The sequence below is a fragment of the Syngnathus leptorhynchus genome, chromosome 12 (assembly GCF_054491065.1).
Source record: "Syngnathus leptorhynchus isolate UIUO chromosome 12, UIUO_Slep, whole genome shotgun sequence".
Lineage (NCBI taxonomy): Eukaryota > Metazoa > Chordata > Actinopteri > Syngnathiformes > Syngnathidae > Syngnathus > Syngnathus leptorhynchus.
This window is the reverse complement of record NC_141206.1, coordinates 9,865,554-9,889,788: the sequence shown is the minus strand read 5'-3', so window position 1 is coordinate 9,889,788 and position 24,235 is coordinate 9,865,554. Positions and strand designations below refer to the sequence as shown.

The 24,235-nt window shown below is 47.2% G+C and overlaps 5 protein-coding genes across 6 annotated transcripts; 4 read left to right on the top strand and 1 right to left on the bottom strand.

Annotated features, from left to right (window-relative positions):
- The first annotated feature begins 235 nt into the window (after positions 1 to 235).
- LOC147048363 (fructose-1,6-bisphosphatase 1-like) lies at positions 236 to 2,878 on the top strand. The gene is made up of 9 exons (XM_085925801.1): positions 236 to 368; positions 824 to 1,057; positions 1,453 to 1,615; positions 1,678 to 1,770; positions 1,851 to 1,991; positions 2,065 to 2,202; positions 2,271 to 2,390; positions 2,462 to 2,651; positions 2,721 to 2,878. Exons 2-8 carry the CDS (start codon positions 888 to 890, stop codon positions 2,648 to 2,650), a joined length of 1,014 nt encoding a protein of 337 aa, XP_085781927.1. The 5' UTR covers positions 236 to 368; positions 824 to 887; the 3' UTR covers position 2,651; positions 2,721 to 2,878.
- Positions 2,879 to 3,464: 586 nt separating this feature from the next.
- Positions 3,465 to 4,661, top strand: LOC147048362 (growth arrest-specific protein 1-like). Its single transcript, XM_085926614.1, has one exon. It carries the CDS (start codon positions 3,483 to 3,485, stop codon positions 4,128 to 4,130), a length of 648 nt encoding a protein of 215 aa, XP_085782740.1. The 5' UTR covers positions 3,465 to 3,482; the 3' UTR covers positions 4,131 to 4,661.
- A 199-nt stretch (positions 4,662 to 4,860) lies between these two features.
- c9 (complement component 9) lies at positions 4,861 to 7,792 on the bottom strand. The gene is made up of 11 exons (XM_085926613.1): positions 7,668 to 7,792; positions 7,253 to 7,343; positions 7,037 to 7,187; positions 6,828 to 6,972; positions 6,606 to 6,744; positions 6,325 to 6,546; positions 6,010 to 6,250; positions 5,814 to 5,945; positions 5,574 to 5,749; positions 5,272 to 5,506; positions 4,861 to 5,194 (listed from the first exon to the last, which is right to left on the bottom strand). Exons 1-11 carry the CDS (start codon positions 7,730 to 7,732, stop codon positions 5,037 to 5,039), a joined length of 1,755 nt encoding a protein of 584 aa, XP_085782739.1. The 5' UTR covers positions 7,733 to 7,792; the 3' UTR covers positions 4,861 to 5,036.
- A 2,041-nt stretch (positions 7,793 to 9,833) lies between these two features.
- On the top strand, positions 9,834 to 15,621 carry LOC147048360 (disabled homolog 2-like). Its single transcript, XM_085925588.1, has 15 exons — positions 9,834 to 10,015; positions 11,316 to 11,596; positions 11,805 to 11,944; positions 12,011 to 12,109; positions 12,185 to 12,316; positions 12,381 to 12,464; positions 12,563 to 12,589; positions 12,663 to 12,698; positions 12,791 to 12,844; positions 13,124 to 13,651; positions 14,090 to 14,210; positions 14,281 to 14,868; positions 14,933 to 15,087; positions 15,167 to 15,245; positions 15,320 to 15,621. The coding sequence occupies exons 2-14, from the start codon at positions 11,440 to 11,442 to the stop codon at positions 15,230 to 15,232; spliced, it is 2,187 nt and encodes a 728-aa protein (XP_085781714.1). The 5' UTR covers positions 9,834 to 10,015; positions 11,316 to 11,439; the 3' UTR covers positions 15,233 to 15,245; positions 15,320 to 15,621.
- Positions 15,622 to 15,750: 129 nt separating this feature from the next.
- On the top strand, positions 15,751 to 24,044 carry LOC147048359 (uncharacterized). 2 transcript variants are annotated; one of them, XM_085925587.1, is made up of 26 exons: positions 15,751 to 15,889; positions 16,520 to 16,722; positions 16,803 to 17,370; positions 17,436 to 17,542; positions 17,611 to 17,670; positions 17,757 to 17,933; positions 18,007 to 18,140; positions 18,224 to 18,318; positions 18,399 to 18,453; positions 18,535 to 18,678; positions 18,785 to 19,009; positions 19,082 to 19,145; positions 19,208 to 19,409; positions 19,473 to 19,597; positions 19,663 to 19,957; positions 20,073 to 20,207; positions 20,375 to 20,411; positions 20,492 to 20,593; positions 20,658 to 22,029; positions 22,191 to 22,285; positions 22,356 to 22,459; positions 22,551 to 22,614; positions 22,795 to 23,003; positions 23,103 to 23,179; positions 23,289 to 23,520; positions 23,685 to 24,044. In XM_085925587.1, the coding sequence occupies exons 2-26, from the start codon at positions 16,526 to 16,528 to the stop codon at positions 23,781 to 23,783; spliced, it is 4,974 nt and encodes a 1,657-aa protein (XP_085781713.1). In that variant the 5' UTR covers positions 15,751 to 15,889; positions 16,520 to 16,525; the 3' UTR covers positions 23,784 to 24,044. The 2 variants fall into 2 exon arrangements, with proteins under 2 accessions (XP_085781713.1, XP_085781712.1); XM_085925586.1 differs by having other exon boundaries at positions 22,164 to 22,285.
- Positions 24,045 to 24,235: the final 191 nt, after the last annotated feature.

Here is a 24,235-nt window from a genome sequence, read left to right as displayed (position 1 = left end):
TATTAACGTTTTTCTTTCAGCTACTTCCGAATTTCTCAGACGGGTTTAATTTTTCCGGTGAGTAGGCCCACATTTTAATGACAGCTAAGTACATTTTTGAGTCATCATTATTTCATTATATATACTTTTTTTGATGCAATTTGTGCCTTGGTGCAATAAAATCAATTTTATAGATTTACATTTTGCTGTTCTATTTGCCTTTTCAATTCCATCATTTATCATTAACCAGCAAGAAAATGCACCGAGCTGCATCAGTGACTGCTATCTGGCATTGCTCAAGCCTTTGAGGGTTCAAAGTTCAACTTCAGGCCTCTTGTGCATGTCTTGCAGACGTCAGTCAGGTGACTTCCTCAGTAATTCCGTCACAAGTAAGCAAAAACCTCACTTTTTCTTCCTTGGAAAACTTGTATTTATGTATATGAAAGTGAATACAGCCCGAAATAAAAATGTCCCGACTTGGCCTTTGTTCAGGGAATCAATGTGTCTGAGTGCATGAGTTGACGGTGGGATTTTGTTTGTCAGCACTTCTTTTTGTCACATTTACACCGCCGCAATGAATGCTTGAGCGTGTTAACAAAACGAAATACGCAACACTTCAATTGAATCCCCTAGACCAGTGGTGTCAAATTATATTTTTGTCACAAACCGCATTGTGGTCCTGGTATTGACGCCAATATATAATAACATCATTGAACACCTCAAAGGTAGAACATTATCTGTTGTACTTTGGCCATTCAAACGTGAAGTCTCTTGTGATTGGCTGGCACGCTTTCACACCCCCCGTATGGCCTCCCCGTCCCCCCCCCTCTCTGTTGTCTTTCAGCTCTGTCCCGCACCTTTAACTTCGGTTCCACCTGACTCGAGGTCCCCGGCAACTGACGGCCAAAATGTCCGAGAAGGGAGACTTCGACACCGACGTGCTGACCCTCACCAGGTTTGTGCTGGAGGAGGGCAGGAAGGCCCACGGAACAGGTGAGCTCACCAACCTGCTCAACTCCATCTGCACGGCCGTCAAAGCCATCTCCACCGCTGTCAGGAAGGCCGGCATCGCCAACTTGTGAGAACTGATTGATTGATTTTTTTTTTTTGCTTTCACATTTGATAGCCCCCACAGTTTATTTGGAGACTTTTCTGTAGTCAGTGATTTGAAAAGAATGTACTAGTATGCTCTTTGTCCTCACTACTAAAATGATTCCAAATGATTAGTGAGGACGTTCATAGTCGTCAATGGTAGTGAATGAAGTGACATAAGTTCAGCCAGTAAGAATTAGCTTGCACGCACGAGAAGCATTTTGTACTTCACCCCGGGGCAAAAGTTCACAATAGCCGGGGGTTGAGGGGATTTATTTATTTTTTTTTTGCACTGACGGGACTTTATCAGCATCAACAAAAAGACTCGCAGTTACCAGATCAGAATAGTCCAAGGTTCTGTTCTCCGATCTGTTTTGGCAGGTACGGTATCGCCGGTAGCACCAATGTGACGGGAGACCAGGTGAAAAAATTGGACGTGCTGTCCAACGACCTGGTCATCAACATGCTCAAGTCATCCTTCAGCTCCTGCGTGCTGGTGTCCGAAGAAGATGAGCACGCTATCGTCGTAGAGTCGGACAAGAGCGTAAGAAAAATAATAATGATGTAAAAAAAAAAAATGTAAATCATGACGTTGTTCTCTTTCAGGGCAAATACATCGTCTGCTTTGACCCGTTGGACGGTTCCTCCAACATCGATTGTCTGGTCTCCATTGGTACCATCTTTGGTATCTACAAGAAGGTTAGCGTGAAGCTAAAATGCTATTTGAACGACTGTTCGGAGTTTAATACGGGTCGTTGTCACTGTGACCAAAATGTAAGACCACAGATGACGCGCCCAACGAGAAGGACGCCCTGCAGCCGGGGAGGAATCTGGTCGCCGCCGGTTACGCTCTATACGGTAGCGCCACCATGTTGGTGCTGTCCACCGGGCAAGGTGTCAACTGCTTCATGCTTGACCCGGTAAGGTCAAAGCCGTGACCGCGATGGCTTCCGTCATGCAAAAACTCTCATGTCCAACTTCTCCATCAATCAGGCCATCGGGGAGTTCATCCTGGTGGATCGAGACGTAAAAATCAAGAAGAAAGGGAAAATCTACAGCTTGAACGAAGGATACGCGCAACATTTTTACCCCGATGTGACGGAATATATTCAGAAGAAAAAGTTCCCTGAGGTAAATGGATTATTTCAGTCCAATAATAAATAAAACACGCTCATCGTATTTGTGTGCTATCTTTCCAGGACGGTTCCGCTCCATACGGCAGCCGCTATATCGGCTCCATGGTAGCCGATGTCCATCGCACGTTGGTGTACGGCGGCATCTTTTTGTATCCTGCCAACACCAAAAGCCCAAAAGGAAAGGTGAGCGCTTTTTCTATGGCGCCCTCTAGTGGATCATGACAGTAATGCTCTAACTCTTTGTGGTCTTTAAGCTGCGGCTGCTCTACGAGTGCAATCCCATGTCGTTCATCATGGAACAGGCGGGCGGCATGGCCACCACGGGGGCCGGGAACATTCTGGATATCCAGCCCACCAACATCCACCAGAGGGTCCCCGTCGTGCTGGGCTCGCCCGATGACGTGCAGGAGTACATTGCCATCTATAAGAAGCATCACAAATGAGGTGTGTTTACTTGACACAAATTATTTTCAGCTTTCGTGAACTATAATAACCTCGATGTTCACCAAACAGTCTTCGGTTCTTCGGCTCATCGCCCGGATCGCACTGAAACCGCAAGCCGACAACTTCTGGCTGGGGAATGGCAGATTCCCACGAGGACGCGTGTCATTTTTTGGACTTCATTTCCATTTGTTTAGATAAAAAGAGATGAATAAATATTTGTCACTGGATTTGCGCCATTCTCCAAGCGTATAAAAAAACGGGCCACTAAGCTTGTGATATTGAAATGAGGTTTGAAATAATATCACAGCGCGTCACTGGCGATGCTCTCTCTGGAATTTGGCAGTCCAAAGCCAAAAAGTTCCCTCGACATGGAATTTTTACTGCTTTTTTCAAACTTGGCAGCCGAACACAACATCCAGTGGGGGGGCAAGGAAGGAAATAGAAAGTAAATGTGATTTGTTATCCATTTCAGCCTCCCATCCAGAAAGCAAAACATTTTGTAATAATATTGAGCTTGTATCTCAAATTTTTCCTCTCAAGTCAAAGCAAAAAAACTCACATTTTTCCATGTCACGAGAAACTACGGGTGCGCCACTTAAAAAGATTTGATTCAATGAGTAACTAAATCAATAAAGCAAATTGGGGAACGCTCAACAACTTTTTGGGACGCTCCAAATTGTGCTTACGGCACCGCCCGTCGTGATGTCATAGCGCTGTGGTCCAATCGGAGTTGAGAGGTTGGGATAAGGATGGTTGTTTGGAAAGTTCAAGTGAGGAGCCGTGAGGACAATGAGTATCCGAGCCGTGAAAAAGTTACGACGCGTCACGCTGATGGAGAAGAGGACAGTCGCGTGGACATGCAGCGTCCTGGTGCTCGTCATCGGGTTGTGCGTATGCGACAAGCACAACCAGAACCGGACCGTGTGCTGGGAGGCCATCCTGCGGTGCCACAGCCAACCGGAGTGCATCCATGCCTACGAGCGATCCATCAACGCGTGCGCATCGATGCTGAGCGGGGAGCGCCGAATGTGTCCCAGCCGCTGCGTGACGTCCCTGACTCAGCTCAGTCCGGATCTGAAGGACTGCGATTGCAACCAGAACCCACTGTGCGACAGGGCCATCAAGCCGTGCTGGTCACTAGGCTGCACGCACGCACGGCGTCGCTGCGTAGAGGAGCCGGCGTGCAGAGCCGCCACCCGGGACTTCACGTTCCACTGTCGGACGCTGTTTAGTAGAGGGCGGGAGTGCTCGTCGGAGTGCCGCGCGGCCATAGCACGCATACGCAACATCCCAGCCGCCAGGGAGTTGGAGACGTGCGTGTGTGACGGCGCGGAAAAGAACATTTGCGAGTACGTTCGAGTCCGCATGAAAACATTTTGCAAAGAGGAGGAAGAGGACGGCAGCGGATTTTTGGACTGGGAGGATGATGACGAGGATTATCACTCACGCGTGGACACATCAAGTGCGAGACCTTCCTAAATCTTCTGGGAAGACATTTGAGAAAGGAGGGCTTGCAGATATGTGCGAGATGTAAAAAAAAAAAAAATCCATCAAAATTTCACAATTTGCATATCAAATCCATGAAAAGGGCAACTAATACTATGCATGACCTTTTACAATAGAAAGACAATGGGTAGCCAGGATATTTATATTTTCAAATTTGTAAACTTCAATGTTGACATCCTAAAGGCCATGGGATCAAATCAGCCCCCCCCCCCACTCTCCCCGTCAGCCCCCCTTTTGCACGGCCCTGGCAGAGATACAAACACACGAAAAAAAAACATCGTGCCACAAAATTCTACTGTTACCTAATAGCCTGCCTTTTTTTTTGCAGTATTTCTGTATATTTTCATTGGCTAAATTTTATAAATAGAATAAAACTCATGTTGTTAATCATTAATCCACGTATGCCGTGTGATTTGTTGGAGATAGAAAAATGCTAACAGAGGAAACAGAACATTTTATTTCCATTTACCAAAACAGCCTGTTTTATTTCCTGTTCAACAATCCACGCCTGGTTTTCATTTATGAGCGCAAGGGACGGGAATGTGCCCTTTGCTTTTCAAAATGACGTATGTCATGTAATGACTGCAAAACAAAACACGCTCTGTATTCCGCGTATATATGTCTGACGTCATCATTTCAACGCGTTAGCTTCACTGAGCTTTTTTTTTTTTTAAAAGAAAACATTAAAAACAGCCCAACACTGTAAGGGCGCGAGACACGTTTATTTACACACATTAGCTATCATATATATGTTCTGTACTAAAAACTGAAAGAAGGAAATTAGGCGTCAAATAAAAAAAAAAACGATGCAGCAATTTTTTTGCAAAAAGCAAACGTAAAAGGGAAACCATTGCCGACCACTAGGTGGCACTGTATTCTTCAGCAGTACTCTTCACTGCTGCTGTCTCCCCTGCAGCGAGCGTCGAGCAACCCGATTGTGTTGCAATTTCGCGTCCTGGTTCGTCGACCCCCGCTGCAGTCAGACCACTCGGACCAACAGGACCAGTTGCCTTCTTGAGAGACCTCGGGACGTTCACCTGCATCCCAAAAAATGAAAATTGTTTCCAAAAAATGAAGTTTTAGAACATTTTTTTTTCCTCAATGGAGTAGTTACCCGTGTGCTTGGCTTTGTCGCCTTTGAAATTCTGGCAAGCCATTCCCTCAAAGAGGTGCGGGCACAAGCACATGCATTTGCCATCCAGCAAGGCGACAGTGCCGCCATTTTGGCAGGGCCTACACTTGCACACGCTGTACTCGGCCACGTAGTCGGCCGTGGCCCGCTTCATGTTGGCGATCCTTACGTTGGCGTCGGCCATGTCCAAAGGAATCAGCGTATAAATGGGCTCCGGCTAAACGGAAGTAAAAACCAATTAAAGGTCTGGATTCCGTGACGTCATTCTGGCTCTTGGCAATGACCTCGCTGTTGAGAAGCGCAGGGGCGTCGGCGATGGTGCGAGCCCACGCCTGGTACGTGGCGATGTCCATCAGCCCGTCTTTGTTTAGTTTGGCCCTCATGGCCACGGCACTTTCCAAGGTACCTCCTTTGACAGATGTCATCACCTTATCCACTACTGCTTTGCCAGCAATCTCTCCTGCGGGTAAAAATCGGAGTCATTTTCGTTGGCATTGGAAAAGCAAAGGTCAAAAAGGTCAAACCTTGGGCTTTTGTGGATACATCATCACACTTGTCGTCTTTGTAGTGAGCTTTTCCATCACTGACCGACTCTCCGGTAAAATCCAACGAAATCCCCAATTTGACGCATTCTTGAACTTTTCTCTCCGTCAGATCTGGAGGTCGAAAAAAAAACAACGTTAAGGAGACCCAACCGGCGTTGCGCTCTGATTGACGTACTTTTGGCCTTAATGGCGTCTTGGTTGAGAACATAGATGAGTTCATATTCTCCGCCAGACTTCCCGCTTTGGGTGTAGTGCGTTCCGTAGTCCTCCAGGAAGGCGAAGTAGATGCCCTTGTCGTACTGCAAAGGCAAAGAACCAACGTGCGCCAGGAAGTCCTCGACCATCCGGAGAGCGCGGGAACGAAGCCTGTAAGTGCTCATCTGGACTCTTCCCTTGACTCTCATGAAGCTCTTGTTCTGAACGGAATGAAGAATTACACATTGTCACATCTTTTCTAACAATGTGACTTCAAAAAATAAATAAAAAATACCCCGATGTTGGTGTACTCGGACATCTCCTTGATCATAGTTTTCTTCTCATACTGATAATCTAAACTAGCGCTGCCAGGCGACTTCGACATGGATTCCTCGCTCGGGTTGAACTTGAAGGAAAGTCCGGCGTCCACCTTTCTGTTGGTCTCCCTGAGGATATCCTTGAGCAAGCTGTGCGTGTCCTCGTAGATTTCCCTGGAGACCGTTTCCTCGGCTAGCGTCTGGAGAATCCGAGGAATCGATCACCGGGCGGTGCCGAGGCGTCGTCTTTGTGACTCACCTGATAATTGAGCACGCCGACATTCCACGGGAGTCGGTCCAACTTCCCCGTGTACGGATTCTTGACCCGATCGCATCGGCCGTTAAAGTAATCATTGTTGAAGGGGTTCATGCGAGGGTCCGAGCCCAAAATGTTGATTCTGGCGGAAAGGGGAGAGGAGGACATGTTTAAATTGGAAACTGCCGAGTCGTGATTTATCGATCGTTTCGATCGACACGTTACCCGTATCCCGCCGTCCTGCCTTGCTCGTTGTTTTCTAGCTCGGCGGATAAACACGGGCGCCTCACGGGGTCGTCGCAGTCTTCGTCGGATCCGTCCTCGCAGTCGTAGTCGCCGTTGCACACGAGCCTCGTATGGATGCAAGAACCTGCCAGTTTTGTCATCGATGACAATTTTGTCCAGATGTTCGGATCATAAAGACAGTCGTGTACCCGATTCGCATTGGAACTCTTCGTCGCTGCACAGCGGACGTGGAGGTTGTTGACACGTAGCGTCGCTCACGCAGGACTCTCGTTCGCCGATGGAACCCTGGCAGGACTCGCCGCCGAATTGTCCGAACACCGTGGCGCTCCGAGAACGCCTCTGACCGTCACAGAAGAAAATGGTCGTACCTAGCTTGCGACACCTATCTGAATTTTAGAACTCACTCTGGTTAAGGTGCACGGATCACAAAGGCCCCACTCGGACCAGCGACTCCACACGCAGTCCACCGCGGGCGGATCAGGAAGTTCCACTCCCCTAAAAAAAAAAAAAGACACCATTAGCGATGGAATTAACTCTGACGAGCGTTCCCACTGGAGGAAGCGGAGGATTACGTTGTTTGGTTATCGTCTCAAATCTGCTCTTGCGAAACGTATTTATGGTCAGATGATTTTCTTAACATCAGCAAAGCAAAGGGCAGAGAGCAAAAAAAATGCCAACTAGCATACATAGGCTAGCTCCCGTTCGCCATTTTGTTAGCATCAGATCAGTTCGATAGAATTTAGTTCCTTTTCTGAGGTTGACAGCCTATACTTAATAATTTGAGAATGTGCCATATGGATGGTATAAAATGATACATACATTCCTTTCCCAGCGAAGGCCAGCATGAGAAAGAGACCCAGCAGGACGGCAAAGGTGAACCTCATCTTGAATTTGCAGGGTGAAGAACAACTCGAATGAACGCAAAGCTGTAGGCCAAATGGACTTTTAAGCCATCACTCTGTCAATGATTGTCATATTGCAAAAGCACATTTTCTCTCAATTTAGACTCGGCGATATTGATCGGCAGCTGGGAATCTCCCAAAGCAAAGATGATGTTTGTTTGAAAAGTTAGAAGGTTTTGTTCTGATCAGCCATTTTCTGCTGACGTATAATCACGCTCAGTTTTTTTTTTGGCGGGGTGGGGGCAACTGAGGGTCTTTTCTATAGGGAAAAAGTGGAAAGGGAACACCACGGTCACCAATATATGCTGATGTGATCGCTTTTTACAAGCTTTTGCAGTTTCCTCCAAGCAGGAAGCTGGAGACTAGGGCAAGGTGCTTGGCCAATGTTTCTCCTGACTAGAAAGACTTCCTGTTTTTCAGGCCAGGGGGGGAGGAGGAGGAGGAGGAGGAGGAGATGTCCAATGCAATTCAGCTGTCGGGATTTTATTAGAATTCATCAGAAAAAGTATCCAGACTGAATTGTTGTTGCTAAAATGAAGCGCTAACCCATAAGTGGTTGCTAGCTGCATCAAAGTTCTTCTACTTCCTACTTCACTTTACACTTAATCATAAAAAAAGAAGTTACATTGTATTATGACTAATATTTGTGACTCTTTTTTTCCATTGAAAAGTGACTATTGTTGTGATGTTGAGCTGCTTGTGTAAGACTTGCCTGGAAGAACAACACGTCACAGTTGTTCGGAATAGTTTTTATTTTTATCATGGAGAGAAAAGCATCCCACTCACAACTTGGGCGTGATTTCTACTTGACCAATGTACTGCACAAAATGTTTTGTTTGATTTTGCTTGAATTTTGTTCAGGCACATGCAAAGGCCTAAAATCCCCCAAGCACCACATCCTCCTCGATTTGTTTGTTCCTTTCGATATTTCGACTAAAACTGGAGACAAACGGTCAATATGCAAGTCACGAATGTCCAGTGAGTTTCAGTCGTATATAAAAAAAACAAAACTGCTTCTGTCAGCAGAAGACAGGATGCGACAAGACCAGGAAGGACGTCCTTCCTCCGTCTTTTTCTAAGTCTCATCAAAACCATTGGAAAGATCCAATGATTGCAAATCTTCAACATTCCTAACAACTGCATGATGGTGATGACTTGGCTCTGTTGGGAGTCTTGCATGCGCTCTTTTGTCATCCAACGCCAAAGCCTGACTTTTTGTGCGTACGTCAAGTCTGACATGTGACGGCGTTGCGATAGGACAACTCATGCACAGTTTACAGAAGTGAAAGTCAATGTGGGACTGGAACAAAGGGTCGCACTGACGTTTTGTGTCAGAAAAAAATGTGGCAATCGCTCGACGTGTTTGTTTTAAAGTGGGAAGTCCTCGAAACTAGGCCACCGTGGTGCACCTTCATTGACGGGAATCAGCAAATATGGCGTCAACGCTAGAAAACATCCCGTACAAAAGAGAAAATGGCGGTGATGCAACTTCATCTGTACATTTGGAAACATCTGCATGACTTTTTTTATTTTGAAATTCATCTGGGCTCCAGCAAAGCATTTTTTCTTTCCATCGTCATGAAAAGAGGCCATTAAGAACTCAAATGCCTCTTAAATCTTTGGATGGAAATAATGACAGTTTTTTTTTAAAAAACATAAAGAAATATACAAATGAAGATTTTATAAAAGGCTGTAGCAAAAAAGACACTTTTTAATCCATCTAAATTGCAAAGGCAGGTGCTTGAGCACCAATTGGGGACATCTCTGGAATTGACATTCATGCCAATTAAAAGAAAATGAAATCAAACTATTTTTTTCTTCTTCAGATGAAATTATTTTCCTCCTTGAGTCACATTGTTTTTAACAGTACTCTTAGCTTCTTCCTGCAATGGCTTCTTTTGGCAACAGAGGACGCTATTGCCTTGAATGCAAATATAAGAAAAACACACGCACTTAAAAAATACTTAATCTCTACCAATAACACACAAATATAATGTGACGCATTAAAAAAAATGCAAATAAAAATGTGTCTTGGTGTCCAATTTATGAGCGAGTCCTGCGCGCTGTTGCTGCAGGCAGGGACCGCCCACTTCCCCCCAGAAGCGACGTTAGCTTGCAGGCAAGCAGGCAAGCAAGCAGGCAGAAAAGTTCTCAAGAGTGACAAGTTTGCGGCGCTTCACTTTGACGGGGAAAAAACAACGGACCGGTATCCTCACACCGACCTCCACTTCTTAAGCGGAGCTCCCCTTTCTCCTGAAAATCACGGTGAGTACACGAGCATTTTCCAACTTTTTCCTTTTTTTTGTGTGCACGCGTGTGCGTGCGCGCTTCCCAACTTTCCATCCATGAATGTTTGACGTAACCAAATTGTTTCTCCCACATGTTATGGCTTTCATTTTTTTTTTTTTTTTACTTTCTGGGCTTTTTGTTCCACAAGAAACTATAAATCACGGGGGGGGTGTTCTGCTGACTGTCCAGGGCAAGGAGTCTAAAAATGACTTTTCAAGCCCACGCAGCTTCTTCTCCTCCTCCTTCTCCTTCTCATTGTGCACGAGAGGCCCATGTTGGCATGCATGGCCTGTGTTCGTGTTCGTGTGTTTGCGCCCTGGCTGTGTTTCACCACATCTCATTCACTAGCACGCTGACTCACTGGCTGATTTCCTCCAGATGTGCACCGCTTCACGGTTCCTGACGGCCCCAGGATTGTGACATCCCCCCCCCCCCACTCCTCCATCGCCCCCCCCCCTTCACTTTCCTTCCAGGCCTAGCTGCCTGCATATTTTGCTGACGTTTGTGGCAGTGACTTAAAAAAAAATAAAAGCTCAGCCAGGTGTCCAGTTTACACTAATGCAGAGAAAAAGTGTTCTCAAACTTTTTAGTTTCCATGGATTTTTTTTATTTTATTTTTTTATTTCAACATAAATGCTGTTAATTGGTGTCAATGTCACAATGTCCATTCACATAAGTGTTAATCATTCTAGGTGCTTGCATGCTTTCTCAACAAAAGAAAGACATAAACTTTCGGTGATTCCGGCCTTATCGTCCTTTTAATTAGATTTTTAACTATCCGTTGGCTCAACTCTTGAGTTCCATCAGCAGATGCTTTGCTGAGAATCACAAGATCTTTTACACTACCGGCGTAAGATTAACTCGACCTTTGATCGTATCCGACCTTTGTTCAATTCCACGCCGCTCGCGGCCTTGCTAGCTGTTAGCGCCGGAACAACACCGAGCATGTCTGGAGTGTGTCGATTGGGGTCATTAAAAAGAAGTCACCTGGTGTTATTCGGCATGTTTTGTCACCTTGGAGGTCAAGATACTTTTATGGGTTCCGTCAAAGTTGTAAATGTTTATTGCTGGCTTGTCAAAATAGTCTGTCCAGTAGCCAAGCGGTAAATAAACTTGGAACAAATGTTTGACCTCACTGTAGGGTTCAAGTTGAGTCTTTTTGCTGACTCTCTCCTCACACCAACTTAGTTTTCACGGAAAATGGACTCACTGAAGCTTCGATAAATAGATTTAGTGTGACCTTTTTGTAATGGAATTATTCAATTCATTGTTGAAGGTAACCACGCGAAGCATGCGTGGATGCTAAAAGCGCTCCCGCCCAACGCTGAGCTGCCTTCCGTCAGAACCACCGACCGACTGACGTCCCGTCCTCTAGTGAGACTCGCACAACCTCCCGCACTATGTCAACTATGGTGGAGGCCAACGTGCCGGTCGCCGCCGCCGCCGCCGCCGACCCGACTGCCATGTCGCCACCCGCCATCTCGACCTCCAGCTCCCCTCCTGCCTCACCTGCGGCGGCGGGATCCAAGGTGCCGTTCAGGAAAGACAAGAAGAAAGGTGAGGAGTGGTACAACTGGAAAGCTAATCAAAAAAAAAAAAGAGTCAACATTGTGTGTTTAAACAGAAAAACACTTACCTAGTTTTGTCTGTTGAATGTTTGCTAGCTCAATGCTAACGCCGAATACACTAGATGAGCCAAATAATTCACAAATTCTGGTTCCCAAGACTCCAAAAACAAAACCTGTTCATATTTTTCCTCATTCAGTTCCCGACAAAACAGATGAGTACCTGCTGGCCAGGTTTCAAGGGGACGGCGTGAGGTACAAAGCCAAACTGATCGGAATCGACGATGTACCCGAGGCCAGAGGAGACAAAATGTGCCAGGACTCCATGATGAAGCTAAAGGTGAACATTGTTGAACATTTAAATTGTTACTGAATGCCAAAAACCCGCGTTTTTTTTTTTTGCCAGGGAATGGCGGTCGCCGCTCGTTCACAAGGGAAACACAAACAGCGGATTTGGGTCAATATATCCATGTCTGGCATCAAAATCATTGATGAGAAATCAGGAGTAGGTTCTATTTTCTTTCTCACTTTTCATTATTTATGATTGTGTTCCTCTAACGAGCATCTTTTCCTGCGTCAGGTGATTGAGCACGAGCACGCGGTGAACAAGATTTCCTTCATCGCCAGGGACGTGACGGACAACCGGGCCTTTGGCTACGTGTGCGGAGCTGAGGGCCAGCATCAGTTCTTCGCCATCAAGACGGCGCAGCAGGTTCTCCAGCGCCTGCTAACGTTCATTTGTGCCCGTTTCTGACACGCCGTTTGTCACCTGACAGGCGGAGCCGCTTGTCTTGGACCTGAAGGATCTCTTCCAAGTCATCTTCAACGTGAGGAAGAAAGAGGCTGAGGCTTCCCAGAAGGTAAGGAAGGAAACACTGCCCCCTTGTGGTCATTCAGTGACATACACAAGGTTTAGGGTTTCTTTTCCATTCTATTTTTTTATTTTTTTTATTTACAGGGAGAAAATGGCAGTACGGTTGTTGAGGTGAGCTTATGGTAGTATTTTAAATAGGATTTGAATTCACTTGTATAAAAAAATGTAAAAATTTTGTTTTTAGAATGGAAGTAATGCTGTGCAGGTAAAAAACACTCAAGTAAGTCAACTAAGCGGGGGATCAATATTATTCTATTTATTGATGTGATAAGTGAGCCTGTAGTGACTTCATGTTACATTTGTGACAAACAGCCAGTGGACTTGTTCGGGGACATGTCGACCCCCCCGGACATCCAGGCCCCGAACGTAAGTTTGCGTCGCTCCCTTCGCCTTGATCACCCTCTCGCTAAAACCTACAAGCCACTTTTAACGTTTCCAGTAATACTCACAACACTGTTACAAAATTGCCTATATGTAAACTCGATTCTAAAAAGAATATTTTGTTTTATGGTAGTCGTCAAATTGGAAAAACAAAAACAAGTCCTTTTTAGAATTGAGTTGATGTTGATTTTTGTCTTTCATGATTGATGTGTTACTGACCCCCGTGTTGATCTGATCTCTGCATCTCCCTCTCATGTGAACCAGGACTCTAATGATATTCTCTTACTGGACTTGTCCTCTGAAGTGGACAGCAATCAGAATTGCATAAAGGGAAAGCTTTTAACTTCCTGTGCCGCCGACCACAGGGCGCCGCCCCAGACAGAGAATCCCTTCTGCTCGCCGTTCGGCTACTTTCCAACCCCGGACAGCGACCCTTTCAGAGACGATCCTCTGTCCAAAACGCCCAGTCCCGACAACGGCCCCGTCGTCTGTGCTAGGACGGCCGTTAGCGACCCTTTGAACGGGAACTCTGAACACCTCGGCCAGCAGATGTTGGGCTTAACCAGTAAGAACATGATCCTCGCTCTCAGTAATGGCCAGTGGCCACTAGGGGGCAAAATAACACACGGCGGCATGATGGACGGCAGCGAGTCGGGATCGGGCCAAAACCCCTTTTTTGATTCGAACGGGCCGAGCCACCAAGAGATTGCGGAGATTGCGAGCAAGGACTCTGTGGTTCTAAACCCGCCTCCGCAGAGCTCGAAGGCCGGACGAGGTCGGAGGAGTCAGAAGGTGACCGACCGGACCTTGCCGTTTGACGGCTTTTGGCTGCATGTGTGATGCCTGAAGGTGGCTGCATGCGGGTCGCACTCGCTCTCCACTGGAGGTCTAAAAAGAGGGTGGTGTCTCTGAACGCATGCATTCGTGGTCACGAGCTTCCTTTTGAGCCAATCATAAATGTGCCTTTTAATGCTGTAACCTCCTTTCCTTGTTTTTTTTTGCTAATGCTCACGCTTCCGCCGATAAAGTGCCGCCGGTAAGTTGCGATTGCATGCTGGTAAGAAAGCGTCACAGTGTATTTGAATTTGTCGACTCACAGTAGAGGAAGTGGAAGGATTTTTTTTTTTTTTCCCTCATCTCCAATATGACTAGCTGTGTTGATGCACCTCGAGTCTGAGAACATTTCGTTTGGTGTTTACAAATGGCCTGCTCATCGTGCTCCCTCATCAGTCTGCTGCAAGTGACTTGTTCGGAGCCGATCTGTTTGCTGCTCCTGAAGGCTCGTCGGCTGCCGGCGACCTGTTCAACAACACCTCGGGCAACTCGGCTCAGTCCTCCATCGCGGCTTTGGGTAGGAAGATAGAAGAGCATTCAGAAGGTTCTTGGTTTGTAAAGTTTTTAACTTTTTTTTTTTACTTCAGGAGATCTTCAGTTAGGTCCACCAGCCAACACCGGCATTACCACTGCGGGCATGTGGGCAACCTCCACCGTACCCCCCTCCATGTACGCAGCCCCTACGTCCGCCTACCCGCAGCCGTCTGCTTTCGGTGGTCTTCCCATACCCCCCAACGCCTGGGGCCAGCAGGTGCCTCCGCAGTTCGGCGCCCCGCATCTCGGCTGGGGCCAACCTGCGCCGCCGGCCGGGGTTTGGGTCCACCCGGCCGCCACCAACCCCTTCCAGCCCAGCCCTTTCTGCGGCCTGGGTGACCAGCAAGGTCCGTCCCGCCCGCCTCCCCGGCCGCCTGTGAAAGAGGCCCCGCCTAAGCCGGAGAAAAACGCCTTCACCGCTTTGGACCCCCTTGGCGACAAAGAGAAGAAGATCGGCAAAGAGATGTTCAAGGACTTCCAGCTCGCCAAGCCGCCCGCCATCCCCGCCCGGAAAGGCGAGCAGGCTCCGGCTTCAGAATCGGGGGGTTTCGACCAGTACTTCAACAATAAAGTGGGCTTGGCTCAAGACGCCGCTGACAACGATGACTTTGACATCAATGCAATGTCGGCGGCACTCTACGGTAAGGAGACTCCTGACACTTTCCAGGTTTTCCCATCCTTACTTGTTCTTCTGTCCCCGCACAGACGCACCAGCTCCGAGTGTTAACGCCCCGGGCCTCCTCGATGCCGCCTTTTCTTCAAACAGCTCGGCACCGGTGCAAGGCCACAGTCTGGACAAGTTCGATGAAGCATTTGGAGCCCCCGACACGACTCCATTTGGGAGCCCGCCTGTCCCAATGGTGCACATTTTGTCATTAGAACTTTTGCTCAGCTTTAATGATTTCCTCCTATTCATTCATAATCTGCTTTTGATGGCAGACTGCACCTGTTGCTGAGAACTCCACGAGTGCCTTTGGAGATCCCTTTGGAAATCCCTTCGCTTGACCTTCCAATCGTTGTAAGTCAGCAATTTGTTCATTTGATTTGAATTACATTTCTAGTTTTTAAAAAATTATTGTCATGTTTTCCCAGCTCAAATGGACATTCCATGAAGTAACATCATCTCTGGGACAAATCGCTGCAAGACAATCAAAAACAATGGCCTCCGTCCAGCCTCCTACAGCGCTGTCTCTATTTGCTCTGTCTGATTCGTCATTCCCCTATTTTCGAAGAGCATTGATCCAACTCGTGTTACGTCATGATCTGCTGAAAAGAGAAATGGCAACAAAAAAAAAACTTTGTATGAGAAATGTCCAAAGACATCCACTGCTGATGTTGACTGTATTGAAAAAAAAAAAAAAAAAATAGAAATAAAATTATGAAGCAGCACTGACTGATTTGTGTGTTGCTGGAAATGATCCAATTTCGAAAATGAAGTTGTAGTTTCTTGGCCCCAAGATGGACCAATATTAATTTATATATTCAAAAACAAATGTTGAATCGACCGACATTTGCGACTACATTTCCCAAAATGCACCTCGCGGGCGACGTAATATTACGTCATTGCCAACATGGCGGATTAACGTCTGGCGTTCTGTGAGGATCCTTTCCCTCGTCGATTAATGGCTATTTATTCCTCATTGACGAAACTATAGTCGGCAGGTAAGTGTTCAGAAAACCATCGAATATCGGCGATAAAATCCTTTTCAGTTTTGCGTAACAGAAAGACGGAACACGATAGAAAGGCTCACGCCACGACAGTCGTTAATCATGTTTGTTTGAGTTTTATCTTTATTTTCGCCATACGTATTTCCAGTTAGTATATTTATTATATATATTGATTTTAGTTTTATTAGGTGTTTAGTTCATGTTCTTTTAAAAGCTCTCACGGGCCAGCTGTATATCTGAGAACTGTTGACCGAGAATGTCAATATTGCACCAAAACACGTAAAACAGTAGTGAAATATTACTCAAAAAAGTGGATTTAGTCTTATTGGACAAAGAATTAATAAATGTCAGTTTTACAAACGCCATTTGAGTGTGAGTGGTAATGGTGCAATGCTATTGTGAAGGCAAACTATTCTCTATCTTGTCGCAGAAAGTAATGAGTCATCATCTTCAATCATGCTGGGCCTGGGAAAAGGCTATTTGGGCCCGACATTTTAATTGAGTGGCATACTGTCCTCACTTTTGTTTGCATTTCAATTCAGTTTTTCTAGCCTTGAGAAATCATTCCTTTCGATGATGTCCCAGTGTGATCCAGCTGATTGAAGCATCTTGTGAAACGTTCAGGTCCCGATGTTTCGCCGCTCGAGGTTTAGTGTTCGTCCCAATGTGGGCGGGGTCGGGAGGACCGCGGCTTCGTCGCAAGAAGCCGCACCGTCAAGTCAGGAGGCCAAAGAGGCGCCGAAAGATGTCGAGGAGAACGTGGCGCCCTCAACGGTGACTGACAGCAAACCGATTGATGCGCCTGAGGCTAAAGCTACCACCGTGAGGTGAGTTGGTAATTTAGTTCATCATTAGTTATGGTTTCAGGCCCAATTGGTTAATGTAGACATCTTTGTGTCCTGATTAGTGATGGAAACGATCCAAGTGGGGATGGCACCAGCTCCTCAGCGGCTGTCCAGAGGAGGAAACGCTTCTCTGTCAAGCCCAGAGTGGCCCCGGGTCGCCTCGCTGCAATCACTCGAACGCCAAAGTCCCCTGCCAAGGTGGACTCGAAAAGTTCCCCTAAAGATACAGACCTTGAGCCACAAACTGAAACCCAAGTGGCACTGTCCGGGGCTCCGTCACTGACGCCGCCCGAACCTGAGCCCGAGCCCGAACCAATCGTCGCCTCTCCTGGCGATTCAGAACAAGCAGCTGCCATCTCTGCTGACCACTCTCCAAAAGGAACAAAAAAAACAGAAAAGGCATTGGTGCCGTCAGATGATGAGGTCATCAAAGTTCCTCCCAGGCCGCCGGATAAAGAAGCGACGGCACTGTCAGAAAAAGCCAAGACTCTCCTGTCGACAAAGAACGAGAAGTCGTTGATTCCCCGATTCTCCCTCAGTCGACTTTTGAACGACCCGTCGGACATTCAAAGGATGGAAAAAGCTCTGAAGCTCCGCAAGATGCTCAGACAGGAGATGCGGAAAGAAAAGGTTTGTTTTTGGAATTCAAAGAAATCATATTTGGACCAATAATATGAAATGATGTCACGTTGCAGCATGCCAAGAAAGCAAAGATGAAGAATGACAATGAATACACTTTGGATCCCTCCAAAATGACCATGAGGGATCTCATCCGCTACCTGCCATCGTCCAACCCTATGTCGTGAGTGCACCTTGCTCGTATAAGCTCGTCTATTTTCTTTTTTGTGACCCGCAACTGCCGTATCACAGGTTCAGTTCAGAGGACGGCGCTCAGGACAACAAGACTGCGGTTTCCCCAACAAAAGAGAAGTCAGTTCACATTTGAGTCCGCCCGAGTCTACGCTCAAAGCTGGGCGAGTTTGAACTTGCTTTTTTTTTTTTTTACTTTGACGCAGCCCCAGATCGACAGAAAGAGTGCAGAAATTGGACCGGGAAGTTGTCCCGGAGACGGGAGGACAGGCCGAGGAAGAGGCAGCAGAGGGGGAGGAGGAAGAAGAAGAAGAAGACGACGCGATGATGATGCCGCGGGTCAAAGTGGCCGAAGACGGATCTCTGATCCTGGATGAGGAGAGGTAGGTGCACTGATGCTAAAAAAAGCCCGAGGCATTCACTGTCGAATAAATTGTGAGTGCTTGCGTGTCCCAGCTTGACAGTGGAGGTCAAGCGATCCAAAGGACCGAACCCGGCGGAGGGGCGCGACCCCATCTTTGAGCGCGGCTCCACCACCACCTACTCCAGTTTCAAGCCGTCCACCTACTGCAAGCCTTGGACCAGCGAAGGTTGTAGCAACAGCAATTTTTAGCCAAGCAAAAGTTGCGTGCATCTTCTAGCTTGCTTTTTCCATGTCTCCTATTTCTCGCAGAGACAGACATGTTCTTCCTAGCGATCAGCATGGTGGGAACCGACTTCTCCATGATCGGCCAGCTTTTTCACAACAGAACTCGGGCGGAGATACGGGTCTGTCAAGAAGAGCGTTGCTGTGTTTGTTTACATAGTTATCGATTTATTTTTTTCATACAAAGTGTTTAAACTTACAGAACAAATTCAAAAAAGAGGAGCGACAGAACTCGTGGAGAATCGACAAAGCTTTTCGTAAGTATTCCATCAATATTGATGCCAGATATTTTATTCCAAATTTCCCAACATGACTCGATGTTGCCTTTTATCCTTCAGGAGAGCGACGCAAGCTGGACATCAAGTATTTCACCAAGCTGCTGGAGAAGATTCTAGAAGTCCAAGCCAACAGGAAGAAACTCAAGTCGCTGGTGAAGAAGAACTCCTACAAGAAGTCCCAGAGGAGCTCAAAGGTTGCAAAGAGTGAGTGCACACTCTGCTCTGTGGAAACAATGGCTCCCTCCTAGAGACTCGTTGGGGACCTTCTCTGCCAGTTTTTCTTGCTCTGAGTTATGATGCTCCACGACAGGCAAAGAGTTTCTGGACGATCTCCTCGACAGCGAGGAGGAGGAAGACGAGGAGGAGGAGATTGATGACTTCTTGAGCTCGGAGGCGGAGGACGGAGAGAAAGAGAACGACGAGGATGGAAAAGTCCTCGCCTCCAAGGCCGGGAGGAAACGCAAACGGAAGACTGCGGAGGACGTCTCTGAGCTAAAGAGCAAAAGCAAAGCGGGTGAAGAGAACAACGGAGAAGGTTTGTCAGAGCAGAGCAGTCCATCTTGTTGAACCGCACGTTTTGTTGTATCGATTGCTTTTGTCTCCTCAGACGATGCCTGCACACCTGAAGATGCAGAGGCAGCCCTTCCCGAGGATCAACCCGATTCACAAGTGTAAGGAAACTTGTTGACAAACATGAAATGTTCTTCCGAATCTAACATCACCATTTGACCAGGTGTGAAATTACGGACAAATCAGCCGAGAGGACGACGATTAAACCCGCCAAACTCTCCCGAGGCGGCGCGGCCAAACCACTCCTGCCCCTTGGCCGAAAGTGGAGTAAGAAGCTCCCGCCCGGTCCGACCGCCGCAAAGGCAGATGACGACGTGTCGCCGATAAAGGACGGCGGTGTGGCGGACGAAGCCTCGAAAGAGCAGGTGATGAGACCAGAGCTGTCTTGAGTACGTTTCCAGCCAGCTTGCTAACTTTTTTTTTTTCAGATGAACAAAGAGATGCCACCTGAAGGAGTCGACGAGAAGAATGAGAATGGTGATGATGATGATGATGGTGGCGGCGTTTCCTCTGCTGATGAAGATTACACAGCTAAACCTGCAAAACCCACTCGGTACATCCTCAACTTGATAAATCCAGTGGGAGCACGTCGAAGTGAAGGTAACCACTGTCTTGCAGGTACGGGAGAGTCCCCAAGACTCCCAGCCTCTTAAATTACCCCGTCAAAGAAGAAGGACCCGCCTCGAAACCTGAGCGAAAGCGCACCCCCAAGAGGTCCAGATCGGCAACGACGCCCTCCACCGCCCCGTCGTCCAAAAAGTCCAAACTTATTACCCTGCGAGCATCCCAGTCTGAATCCAGCGAGGATGAAGACGAGCAGCGCCAGCAGAGAGATGAAGAAGAAGCCTTTGTGCCCGCCTGCCTACGTTCCCCCTTGGTTGTTGTCCCGCAGGTGGACGAGACAATGGAGGAGGTGCCAAACCTTTTTTTGTTGTCACAAATCAGTTTCATCACGACATCATTTGTCTTTGCATGCTTTCCATAATTCACCCCCCCCCCCTCCCCTCCCTTCCTCCTATCCCATATAGCTTGATATCTTGGGCAACATGTCTGAAGTGTTGGACATTTCCCAAGAGGGACTCTGCCCCGATTCCCTCTGTGAGGGGGACAAAAGTGAGACAGGGCCACCTGAAGCCTGCGTGCATCAGTTGGACCTCCTGGTCGTAAGTGTTTCCTGCTTAGAATGTAGTTCCACAAATGGAAAAAAAAAAAAAAAAAGAGAGAGCCCTCGTTTATTTGATTTGTTCCAATGATTCCATCACCCATCCATCTTTTATTCCAATCGATTTCAGTCGTACAAAATCGAATAAAGGTCTCGCTTGTCTTTTAGGACGTGATTGATTTAATGTCTCCCGAACACACCGAAGGTATGTTGAGGCTCTTTTGCAGTGTTCCAAACGCTAATGTTGAAATTAAACGTTAGTTTTTTTTTTTTTTTTCCCCTCAGTGTCCGAGGTGGAGAGCTACAACGAGGCTGCTCGGACCTTGCTGGCCATCGGCAACGTGTCTCAGGACTCTCAGATGGAGAAGCCGCCTGACCAGACAATAAGTACGCGGTGTTAATCCTACTTCAAGTACTTCAGCGTTTGAATCAAATGGTGTCTTCATTGCAGAGACCGAATCGAAGAGCGTGAATGAGACCGACAAAGTCCCGGAGGAAGAGATAGCGGAATTTATCGAGGAAAACGATTCCAGCCAAATTCCATTTTCATTACCAGACAACGGAATCGGTCAGACGACGGAGACTCCCACAAACAGAGAACCTTCACCTCAGACTCCAACTGCTGAAAGCGTGCAGAATTACTCGGCCGCAGTCGAAGAACCACAAGCCGAAGAGTCAAACACGCCATTGCTAAAAGAAAGTGGAGATCGTGACACTGGCAGTCAAGAAGTACTTAAATCTCAGAAACTGACTGAAGGTCAAGCGACCAGGAATCGGTTCCCAAAGGTCAAGCCAAAACCAAACCTTTCACAAATATCAAGAAGTACACGGCCTAAAGTTCAGACTGCAAAAGAAACTCGCCCGTCGCCAGATCTGGAATCCACTTTGAAATCAACAGCTGAAGTCCAACCACGGCCAGCATCTTTAGAGACACCAGAATCACCTTCTACCGAGACCATGATAAATGTATCAAGTGACGCAAAGTCCGCAGAAGCTGATGCCCTTGAAAGAGCTCCGGATTCTGAAGCAGCTTTTGAAGTTAAAGCTGAAACGTTAAAGACACCTTTGCTCCAAGAAGGTGGACCAGTTGACACTGCCCTGCGGGAAGAATCAAAAAGTCAGAAACCAGAGGAACCAAATTCCAGTGAGAAGGAAATATCCGGACTTACCACACGAGAGACAAAGCCCAAAGATTCTGACGCAGTTGAAAGCGGTCCAAGTAATGACCAGGAGGCATCTAAAGCTGCCGAAGAGTCAAATAAATCTTTGGACCGAAACGACAGCACCGTGCAAGAGTTACCCGAAAGTCAGAACCTGAGGAAAGTTCTTTCCAGAAGAAGTCGATTCGCAAAGGTCAAACCGAACGTGCAGATATCCAGAAGTTTGCCGTCTAAAGCTCAAAGCACAAAAGAACCTAGCACATTGTCGGATCTCGAATCCACACCCAAAGCAACAGCTGAAGTCAAAGCTCCGCCGACTTGTTCCTCTACGCAAGAACCAGGCCACGGTGTCAATTCTCCCCCCAAAGTCCAACCCAACTCGACGTCCGCCGCTCGATCAAAAGATGGACTGGATGAAGCCTCCAATGTGACCTCAGACTCTCAAACAGTGGAAATGTCCACGTTGTCCATTATTGAAGCTCAAACTGGTGAAAATACAGCAGTGGGCCAGGAAACGGCAAACATCTCTCCTCACCAGGACACGGTGACGGCGGCGACTTCTGACAGGATCCCGTTAAACATCACAAAGCCAGATTCAGGCCTGGAGAGTTCTGGAACCTCTGAAGCAAATCCAATGAGCGGAGAAGCTCAAGCCCCCAAATGGTGAGCAGATTTTTTGTTTTTGAAGTGCTGTGGAACTCCAGACGATCACGGGATCGACTCCACATAACCATCATTTGTCGCCTTAAAAAGTTACAGACCTGAATTTGCTCTCTGAAAATGTCCCTTTTGTCAAGCACCGACGAGACTTTGTTGCCCAAAAGCTCCCAAATGAGACGAAGTAGGCTCGTTAAACCCAAGCCCAACGTTGGGCGCGGCGCTCGGCAGTCCCGACAAGCGGCGGTCAGAACGGGATCAGGTTTGACACCTTCCATCTGGGAAAACTCGCTCATAGCGTTTTGGAATTTTTAATTCTCTTTCTTGCCCAGATGCGGCTCCCGGTCCTCGAGGGCAAACGACTGTCCCGTCGACGCCACTAGAGGGCGCCGACAATCAAGTTCAGGCTGCTTCTGAGAATTTGGCACCAGCCCAGGTAGCAACTTTATTTCAATCTATTTAACAAATGTCAGACTTTCTGCTAAGCATTTGAATTTGCAATCTGAAGTGTTTGTTTCTGTCCACAGGATGATTCGGCGTCAAGCGCCGGAGCAAACCAAACTCCTGCAAGTCTCACATTATTACCAGACAGTAAGTCAGCAGAATATGATTTGATCAAATAAAAGCCCAGAACATTTGTGGTTATTGTTGTATTGTGCTAGGTTTAGTTACGCTAACAACTCGCTTTTGTTCGTATTTGAATTGAGACTGAAGCAATGAATGTCATTGTGATCGCACCGCTTGGGTCTGAAACGAGTTCTGTTACCTCAGCGTCGCCGCAGCCGTCGGAAACGGACGAGCCCTTCTTCATACTGTCCCTGACGGAAGTCCCGCTGGACGAGTCTCCCCATCAGCCCCCCCGGGCGGAACCGTCAGTGCAGCGCGGGTCCGAACTGTCCAAAATGGCTGAGGAGAGTGCGGTTGCAGGGCCGAGCCGTTCCCCACCTAGCATCCTTTGTGAGGAGACGGCTGTCGCCACGGTAACATTGCAGGATTTTTTTGGATGATGGGCTGGGCAGGCATTTTTGAGAGCAATTATTTGGATACAAGTCCATTTTGTGGTCTTCTGTTTTTCCCAGAGTGCAGTCACAGAACATCCAGGGCCACTTGCGGGAAGTGAAGACACCACCACCACCTCAGCAAATTCTCCACAAAGGTGGTGAAAGTTCAAGAGCAACTATTCTTTGTTTATTTGGTATTGTTGCGGAATCCAAAACAAAAAGTGGGATTTAAAAACAGATTGTTCACGTTTAACTTTCCCATAGGGGACCCAAAGGCTTCCTCTCCTTCCTGACGAGGACGAGAAGCGCCGCCCGGTCCGAGTTACGTCGAGTGGCTTCGCGCCGACCCAACCTTAGTAAAAATATGACCAGAAAGCGGGCGACGGCGCCAACTGCGGCGGCCTCCCAACCGGAAAGCACACAAAGCACAGCGGAGCCCGAGTTATTAACCATCGCATCGCAAGCACCGGCGAGTCCCTCTCTGGCTTCAACTGAGGTAAGCAGTGCTCAAGAGCGCCATCTGCAGGCTCGGGAAAAATCTTATCAGCATTTATTACCCGTTTTTTTTTTTTTTTTTTTTAACCTTTATTTAACCCAATGGAGAAGAGATTCTTAATTCTATACAGCGCTTAGCTAAAAACTCTTGCGCGTGTGTTGTAGGTTTCGTCGCGTCGCGACGGCGCGGCAGTCCAAGAGGAGCCCACCGACGTGTCCCAGTACTTCCTAAGTGACATTTTCACTGAAGTCAACGAAACGTGACGCGCACTCATGTACCTTCCGTTACTTTTCGTTTCCAACATGCACTTCTCCAAAAAAGTCTTTAGGCTTTGGCTGAACTTTCCGGATGGTCCTAAAATGCACTTGAACTTTTTTAGGTGAGGTTTGTTATGGTTCCATTTTGGTCCGTTTGAGCAATGTCGCTAACTTTTTGTTGGCCTTGCATTCTCAATGTGCAGCCTTTTTTTTTTTTTTGGGGACGTTGGACAGCAGACTGTGGAATAATGTGAAGCAACAGCAACCTCCTCTTCCGTGCCTTTTTTTTTTTTTTGAACACAATACACATAAAACCTTGAACCACCTTTCATTGAGCTAATTATGCGATTGAATGCAGATAAAGATTGTTTTTGTTTTTCCTTGCCTGTAAAGCGTAACAAAATAGTTCCTTTATGCTCCAAATAAAGACCAAAACAGGTCTACAGGTGTTTGCCGTA